This window comes from Mastomys coucha, chromosome X (assembly GCF_008632895.1).
Source record: "Mastomys coucha isolate ucsf_1 chromosome X, UCSF_Mcou_1, whole genome shotgun sequence".
Lineage (NCBI taxonomy): Eukaryota > Metazoa > Chordata > Mammalia > Rodentia > Muridae > Mastomys > Mastomys coucha.
Window position 1 is genome coordinate 75,723,263 of NC_045030.1, and position 8,875 is coordinate 75,732,137.

The window sequence follows — 8,875 nt, forward strand, 5'->3', positions numbered from 1 at the left end:
GGCACCAGATTAGGAAAAGAAACAATTTGAACGTAAAAAAAAAAATCCACAAAAATTCACAGCTCGTACAAATAAATACTCTCATGTATGTGTATGTGTTGGGGGGAGCAGCACAGTTATCATGCCATCCGTACTTGCCACGAGGGTCGCACTAGGCTGTTAAAAGTCTGCACCTTAAAGAGTGCTTTCCTCTTTTTTTCTGGGTGTAGAGAACGGATCTGTGATCTAAATATTGTCTTTTCTCCGGAACGAGCATGGGCGCTGGAGATGAGGACTATCGCAGGAGGGGGGTTGGATTCCGCCTGCGCCAAGAGAACACATCCGCTGCCGCGCCAGCCCCAGCCCACTGGGTAACGGTGTACGTCTGAAGTCACTGTCGCCCGCGACATCCCCCTCCCCCTCACCAGTCGGAGTAGAGGGTTTCACTAAGTACCGAAATGCAACCTTTAAACACTGAAGAGTACGGGGGTGTAAAAACGGGGGTTGAAAAATCAGGGAAAAAGCAAAGATGGCAATAAGTGCAAAGGGAGAAGGAAAACACATTAGGGGAGTGAGAGATAGGAGAAGAGAAGATAGGGAAGAGAAGGGTTAGGAGAGAGATGGAGGGAAGGCTTTGAGAAACCCAGGGAGAGAGCACTCACCAGTGTTGTACACGTGTAGTTCGTCCACTATCCCCTCGTTGCCGCCGCCAAACACCACTATAAGCTCCTTGATAGCCACTGCACGGTGGCCGTGGCGGGGTCGGGGCACGGGACCCGACCAGCCCACCACCCGTTTCCAGCGGGGCTGCAGAAGCACCGCTGGCAAGTTAGCAGGAGACACAGCCGAAGCCATAGTTCCGGTTAAGGATGCAGTGGGAAGAAGTCACTGAACGGGAGGATACCCCTAATTCTTCACACACCCCCTTTCGTCTAAGGCAGCTCTCACGAAGAAGCGGCTCCTTACACAGCGGTGGACGACTCCATGGAGGCCGCCATCTTAACTATCCTCCTTCCTTTGGCTCTTCCCCCCCCTTCTCACTCAGGTTGTATCCTTAAAAGCTTCTCAAAACTGCAGAGCACCTATTCCCGAGAAGCTGGAGGCCACTGGGCGCCGTCGCTCTAACTATTTGCCCGGGTGTTCCCGCTTAGAAGCTCGAGCAGGAGGCTCTGGGAGCCGCCATCTTGAGCCGCCTCTCTCTCCTCCCTTCCTCAGTCGTAGCCCTTCCCCGCCGGAAATGGCGGAGCCCCGGCCCGGTTCCCACACCCCCCGTCCCCAGCACTGGCTGGCTTCCGGGGCGGGTGGAAAAGAGCCACAAATGCCGCGGTTGTCTCAGCTCCGCCGGCAGTCAGACCACAATTGTGGAAGCCGCCATCTTGAGACCGTCCTGCTTCCCCACCCAGCACTTAGTACAGCCACCGACCACAGAACCCTAACGTTCCTAAATAGTAAAGGCGTGTCACAGGCTGGAGGAACGGGCTCGAACTCTCGGTTGCTGCTCGGAGCCCCGAGCCGTACAGCTCCTGAGGTTTTGCACCTCTCCCTTGAATCGCCTCTGCTATTCAGGCTGCGCCGGCTGCCCTGGGAGCCGCCATCTTGAGACTAGCTTCTCTTCTCGCCCACCCCACCTATTCTCTTCTTCCTGGACAGTTCTTCCACAGCAAACCAAACGCAAGGCAGCGTCCAATCCTCGCTCCTCTCCTTAAGACTCCTTCCCACAGGAGCCGCTTGAAAGAGCAGGAGTTAAGACTCGAAGTGACAACTGTACGGCAGAAGAAGCGGTAACGGCAGGGCGATCATGCCTCCTCCCTGGGAGCCGCCATCTTGTGTGAAGAAGTAACAACTAAACATGGCGGCTATCGGGCGAGGGGGCGGAGTTAGAAGACGTCAACGCTCCCCCCTCCACCCCCGCCGGCTTCGCACGTCTTCGTCTCTGGTCTCAAGCCTCTTAAAGGACCCAAGGCTCATAAAGAATTAAAAGCTTCTTTTAAGACCAGTGTGTTGTCTACTGGAGGGCGACCTGGGGCTCTTGTGCAGTAAGCTGGAGACAGTAGAGTTCAGGTCAGGTGCAATAGCGCCACGCCCTGCGCTACCAGCCCCCCCCCCCCCGGGCTCCTCACGCCTCCTCTCTGGGAGTCGCCATATTGCCAACTTCCCCACGCCCGGTCGTCTGCAGGCGTCAATAGCGACTTTCAGCACAAAACAAAGATGGCTGCAGCATCTGGGGATGCCCGGATGAAAATCTAACCCCCACCCCTCACTCCCTTGGCCCCGCCCCCTGGGAACTGTCTTCCAGGTCGCTGATGGGACACAAACCAGAGAAATGGCCTTTAACTAGCAGTGGAGATATGGCACATGGTAGTTAAGGGTGGCAAAGAAAGGACACTGCGATTGCACCCTTTGCTGGGAAGCAGCTTTTTTCCCGCCCCGAACAATCCGCGACAACTCAGAACCCAGCTAAGGCGGGTAGCTGGAGGCGGGGCCAGAACGGAAGGTGACGCTACGAGCTCACAGGGGCGGAGCTGCCGCCTGCGCTCTCTGGACCGCTAGCAGCACCCTGTTGCGTCTCCACCTCCGCTCGCGCCTCCCAAACGACTGGGCCACGCGTTCCGAGTCGCAGCGCACCAGGCTACCCCCATCCAGTGGCCTAGGGAGGATACCGGCACCAGAGCGAAGCAAGCGCGGGAGCAGTCTGCGCCACTCGCGTCACCCGCCCCGCCTTCTTCCCAGGGCTTCTCGCCCCGCCTTTGCGCAAGCGCACAGCATTTTTATGGGTCCGCCCTTTCTTGAGATTTGAATTTTCCCCAGCAAAGGCAGAGAAGTAAAAATCCCCGGATGGTGAACGCTGGTCTTTTCGCGCCAATATTGTAAGCTCACACAACAGCTTTGAAAAAGGAGCGTTACCGTATTTATTTCTAAGTTCCAAGTTTCCCAGGAGGCCTTTTAAGCACAGCATTGTCATCACTGTCATAGGCAGGTTGTAGCACAGGGGTCCTAAACTGATGTCCCAGAGGCTAAACTAAAAGTAGATTATTTCTCTACATTAACCTTCCTTTATTCCATCCTTATTTTAACTAACTTCTAGTAGAATTTTGGCATTTCCTATCATTGAAAATGTAGGAAGCAGAACAAGGAGTATCAGAAACACCTGTGACTTTATAATCAAAGGACATGTACAGATCACCATAGGTCCTGTAGCTACTTTGTACAGGTTTATAAATTAAATTACAAGCTCTACCGGCAGTCTGAATAACTTTAACTTTGATATTACTGTATTGAACCCTGTAGATCTTGTAATTTGTTATCAATAACATGCAAATTACCATATACTGTAAACAATATGTAATAATCATTTAATGTATTAAATTTACTTAGTATTCTCAGCGTTAGTTTATCCAATTGCAAGTACTCATTTGGCAAAGGCCAGAGATGAGCCCCTATTTATATGGTTGTACCATTAAGAGTTGGTGACCTTGGCCAGTCTCTTTTATAGTCCAAACACTTCCCTGTAAAATAAAGGATCTGAGCTGCTGGTCTTCCAGGGGCTTAATTGAATTCAGTATGTTTTGCTCTCAAAATCAGAAGCTACTAATTAGTTCTTCTGGGGTCTATGGGCTTATAGGTGGCTATGGTTATCCAAATCTTCTAGAAGTGTCCCATTCTATGTCTTTACATCTGCAGAAAAAATCTCATTGGACAGTCCTGGGCACAATAGAATGTTCTCATAAATACTGCAAGCCAAAAAGCTAACTCTGTTCCATTGCCTGGAGGTGACAGTGGTTGCTGCTTAAATCTATACAGCCACAAGAAAAATGCAGGTGTAAGGAACATGTATTTTTTGAAGGAGTTCCTTAGCTGGGAAGTTGTTACACTTAGCTGGACATAGTGGTTGAAATTAGGAGCTAATGCCTGCTAAATAACTAGTTCCTGTAGAAGTAGAATTGGGTGAAGGCAGGATACATTGTCACACTTGGCAGGATAGTCCCAAAAGACTCAAGACCTAAGAGCCAACACTATGTGTCTTCCCTGTCAGTTGCTAGAGGGAAGCTCTGAAGAGCTGTTTGGCTTAGAACAAGGGTCGTGGCAGTTCAAGGGTATAAGGAATTAAGCTACAAAGTAGCCAGCTTGATTTTCCTAGGAGACTTGGGCAATTGGTTTCATTGTATGTGACTTTCATCTTGACTCTGGTAGACTCTGATCTCATTTGCAGGAAGGATTGCTTTATCTACGCCCTTTCTGGATATCTTCCTCAGTTGATAGGATCTGACTCCTATCATCATTTCACCATTCTGCATGCTGGAAGATAGTCAGTCTTATGTGGGTGCCTGAGAGAAGTTTAATATAGAGATCCATATGGGTGCGGGGAGGATGCAGAGACACCAGATGGAGCCTCAGCTTGTGTCCCAGCTGAAGCCTCTTCAAGGATACATGTGGATGGCACTTTACTCTAGCCAAAACGTTGGCTAGAAGGGATATGATGAGATCCAAGAGTACTTAAGAAAGATTCAGGGCCTCAGAATACAGACCATATTAACCCTGGCTTGGAGGTGAGAATCCAAGAGCAGATGTGGCCTCCAGACATGGAGACAGACTCGGGATGAAAGCTTTAGTTCCCTGATGGTGGTAATGAGTTTCAGCAGTGGGGCCCACATATATTAGACCTGGTGGTCCTTTTTAGCAACATACATTAAGTCCAGCAGCCATGTCCCCAGGATACATGGAACTCCAGGACATATCTGAGAAACCAAAGAGCTGACAGGTTTGGTGAGAAGATAAGGGAGGAGACTAGAAGCCAACTGTGCCCTACCCTAAACTTCAGGAAGGAAGTTGGACATTTGGCCTTGAAACTAAACAGTACTCGCTCCTGCCTGTAATTTCAGGCCTTGGGAGGTTAAGACAATAGGATGGGAATGGTAACCAAGGCAAGCACTAGCCTAGACTACAGTAGGAGATTCTGTCTTAAGAACGAAACAATAAAGCCAGGCAGTGATGGCCCACGCCTTTAATCCCAGCACTTGGGAGGCAGAGGCAGGTGGATTTCTGAGTTTGAGGCCAGCTAGGTCTACAGAGTGAATTCCAGGACAGCCAGGGTTATACAGAGAAACCTTGTCTTGAAAAAGAAAGAAAGAAAGAAAGAAAGAAAGAAAGAAAGAAAGAAAGAAAGAAAGACAAAAAGAAAGAAAGAAAGACAGAAAGACAAAAAGACAGAGAGAGAAAAAAAATACCGTACATTACTAAGTAGTCTAATATATAATAGCCCATTCTGGAGCTGAGAGTGAAGTTTAGTGAGACTTACCTAGCAGGCATGTATAAGGCCCTATATATGTTCATCCTCAGCAGTACTAACCCCACCCCAGCCCCCCAAAAAAACAAAAAACAAAAACAAAAAACAGTTTTATATAATAATTCTCTGGCTTCCATGATTTATTATTTGTTTATCTATATACTACTGGGGATTGAATCCAAGCCTTTATATATTCTAGACAAGTGTCCTACCACTGAGCTATATCTCCAACCTTTTTTTTTGTTTAACTTTTTGAGTCAGGTTTTTACTCAGGCAGACTTCTGTTAAACTTTCAATCCTCCTGCCTCAGAGTCCCTATCAGCTGATTACAGATATGAGCCATGAGGCTATACATTTTTCTTGAAGTTGAGAATTTTTGCTTTATTTGATTGTTTTTCTTTTGAGGGTTTTTGTTTTGTCTTGTCTTGATACAGGTTTCTCTGTGTAGCCCCGGCTGTCCTGGAACTTTGTAGACCAGACTGGTCTCCAACTCAGAGATCCAACTGCCTCCCTAGTGCTGGGATTAAAGATGTACACCACCTGCTGGGCGTGGTGGCACACACCTTTAATCCCAGCATTTGGGAGGCAGAGGCAGGCAGATTTCTGAGTTCGAGGCCAGCCTGGTCTACCGAGTGAGTTCCAGGACAGCCAGGGCTATACAAAGAAACCCTGTCCCCCCCCCCCAAAAAAAAATAAAAAAATAAAAGATGTACACCACCATGCCTGGCTCCAGAAAATAAATATTTTAAAAATAAGTACATTAAAAAAGTTGGCTAGCTATGGTGGCTCACACCTTTAACCCCAGCACTAGGGAGGCAGAGGCAGGTGGAGCTCTTGTGAGTTCAAGGCCAGCCTGGTCTACAAAGTGAGCCCCAGGACAGCCAGGGTTATTACACAGAGAAATCCTGTCTTGAAATACCAAAAATAAAATTAAAATAGAACAAAATTTTAAAAATTGGGTGTAATCTCTGAAGGCCAGAAAACAAGACAGGCAGATTATCACCCCTATGAAGCCAGCCTGGATTATAAATTGAGTTCTAGGACAGCCTGGACTACAGAAAGAAAAAATGTTTCAAGAAAAAATGGAGTGGGGGCAGAATACTATGCACTGGAGACATGGGTATAGGCATCAAGAAAGAGCTGCCAATTTCCTTGTGTCTCTGCCACCTCTCAGCTGCAATTGGCTGTATGTCATTTTTAGAACATTGAGTTCAGCCTATTCTCCCTTCAATGCTAATACATTTCTCATTAGGAGTGGTGGCACATGTCTCTAATACCAACACTTGGCAGGTAGAGGCAGGAGTAAGTTTGTTAAGTAAGCCTGGGCTACAATGTAAACTCTCCCCCATCCAAAACAAACAAACAAACAAAACAAAAAACAAAAACAAAGCAAGGACCACTGGAATTGATTGAAATACACTGTATACATGTATGAAAATGTCAAAGAAGATATTAAAAACAAAACACAAGGAACTAGCAGAGTGTGATGATGCACCTCTTTAATCTTAGCACTCTGAAACAAAGGTAGGTGTACTTACATGAATTTAAGGAGAGTCTGATCTGCATATCTAGTCTCAGGCCAATCAGGGATACACAGTGAGATCCTGTCTCAAAAAAATAAAAACCTAATGATCCATAAGATGACTTATGATTTAGCAAGGAAAACTACTTGCCACTAAGCCTGATGACCTGAATTAAGTACATTCCCGATATGCACTTGATGGTAGGAGAGAACTGACTTCTGCAAGTTGTTCCTCTGGTCTCTACATGTGTATGTACACATGAGAACACACACACAAACACAGAGATACATTTAATTAATTTTTTTGTTGGTTTTGGTTTTGGTTTTTCGAGACAGGGTTTCTCTGTGTAGTCCTGGCTGTCCTGGAACTCACTCTGTACACCAGGCTGGCCTCGAATTCAGAAATCCGCCTGCCTCTGCCTCCCAAGTGCTGGGATTAAAGGTGTGCACCACCACTGCCCGGCTAATTAATTTTTAAATTAAAAATGTATGCCTTGCTTCCTTGGCGCTGCCTATGAGGTGGCTGCCATCTGTTTTGCGGCATCATGGCTGCCTTCCAGCCTCTGGGGAAGCCCAAGATCGTCAAAAAGAGGACCAAGAAGTTCATCAGGCACCAGTCAGACCGATATGTGAAAATTAAGTGAAACTGGCGGAAACACAGAGGCATTGACAACAGGGTGTGGAGGAGATTCAAGGGCCAGATCCTGATGCCCAACATTGGTTATGGGAGCTACAAGAAAACCAAGCACATGCTGCCTAGCGGCTTCCAGAAGTTCCTGGTCCACAATGTCAAGGAGCTGGAAGTGCTGCTGACATGTAACAGATCTTACAGTGCTGAGATCACTCACAATGTGTGTCCTCTAAGAACTGAAAAGCCATCTAAAAAGAGCAGCACAGCTGGCCATCAGAGTCACCAATCCCAACGCCAGGCTACGCATCGAAGAAAATTAATAGATGGCTTGTGTGCATGTTTTGTGTTTAAATAAAATAACAAAAACTGCAAAAAAAAAAAAAAGTATGCCTGTAGCCAGGTAGTGGTGGTACATGCCTTTAATCCCAGCACTCAGGAGACAGAAGCTGAGAGATCCTCAGTTAAAGCCAGTCTGTTCTACAAAGCAGTTCCAGGACAGTCAGAGGTACGTATTGAGACACTGTCTCAAAGAGCAAAACAGAACACACACACACACACACACACACACACACACTTAAAACAAAGAAAGAAACAAAAAACTTGCATAGTTGCTTCTGGTTCTGTGACTGTGACTGCAGGAAGTAGGTTATTTGTGGCCCTTTTGGTAGGGTAGGAGGGGAAATCCTCATTGTCCTCCCTTAATTTGGCCCAGATTCCCAAACTCAGACGTCACCCAATGGAATTTGTTTTAAAAGGCCTTGGGACCAGCCTAGAAACTCCTACATGTGGAATGCTACCACAGGGGAAGAATTCTAATTTGTAATGCAGACCTGCAAAATGTCATTCCACACATTTTAACGCAACTAGTACAATAAGCAGGATTTTTATAGTATATAGATGAAAAAAGACAGCTTAGGCACCCGGAAAGACAGATTTAAAGTCTTCAAGAAATAGAAACTTCCAGAGCTTTCTAGAGGTTGTGAATTAGAAGGTGAACACACTGTGGATACTGTCTCACCTTTCTTTACTTTTTCTGGTGAATACTTTTGGTGGAACTTGAGGCTGAGAATTGGCAAGATGAAGGTTCATTTTTGGATTTTTGTTTTTGTTTTTGTTTTTTTTTGTTTTTTGTTTTTTCAAGACAGGGTTTCTCTGTATAGTCCTGGATGTCCTGGAACTCACTCTGTAGACCAGGCTGGCCTCGAACTCAAAAATCCGCCTGCCTCTGCCTCCCAAGTGCTGGGATTAAAGGCCCGGCAATTTTTGGATTTTTTTTAAACCATATTCTTTCTGTAATCACAGAGGAAAAAGGCACATCAGGTCTTCTCATGCCAGGAGATCTCTGTGTAGCTGACTTTAGCTACTTTGTGGGTTCTTCTTTCTTCCACCCTTCTCTACCCAGTTTTTCTTACCAGATCAACACCCTAACACTAGATAAGAGAGAAAAAAAGGATAGAAA

General features: G+C 46.6%; 1 protein-coding gene and 1 pseudogene across 4 annotated transcripts in view; one reads left to right on the forward strand and one right to left on the reverse strand.

Moving 5' to 3' along the window:
* Hcfc1 (host cell factor C1) overlaps positions 1-1,834 on the reverse strand; it is a 24,924-nt gene extending 23,090 nt beyond the window's left edge. For all 4 annotated transcript variants that reach the window (XM_031364359.1, XM_031364350.1, XM_031364340.1 and 1 more), the window contains exon 1: positions 642-1,834. In XM_031364359.1, the coding sequence (XP_031220219.1) occupies positions 642-834 (193 nt within the window). In that variant the 5' untranslated portion in view covers positions 835-1,834. The remainder of the gene's footprint in view (positions 1-641) is intronic.
* Positions 1,835-7,330: 5,496 nt separating this feature from the next.
* LOC116093155 lies at positions 7,331-7,736 on the forward strand (annotated as a pseudogene).
* The last annotated feature ends 1,139 nt before the right edge of the window (positions 7,737-8,875 follow it).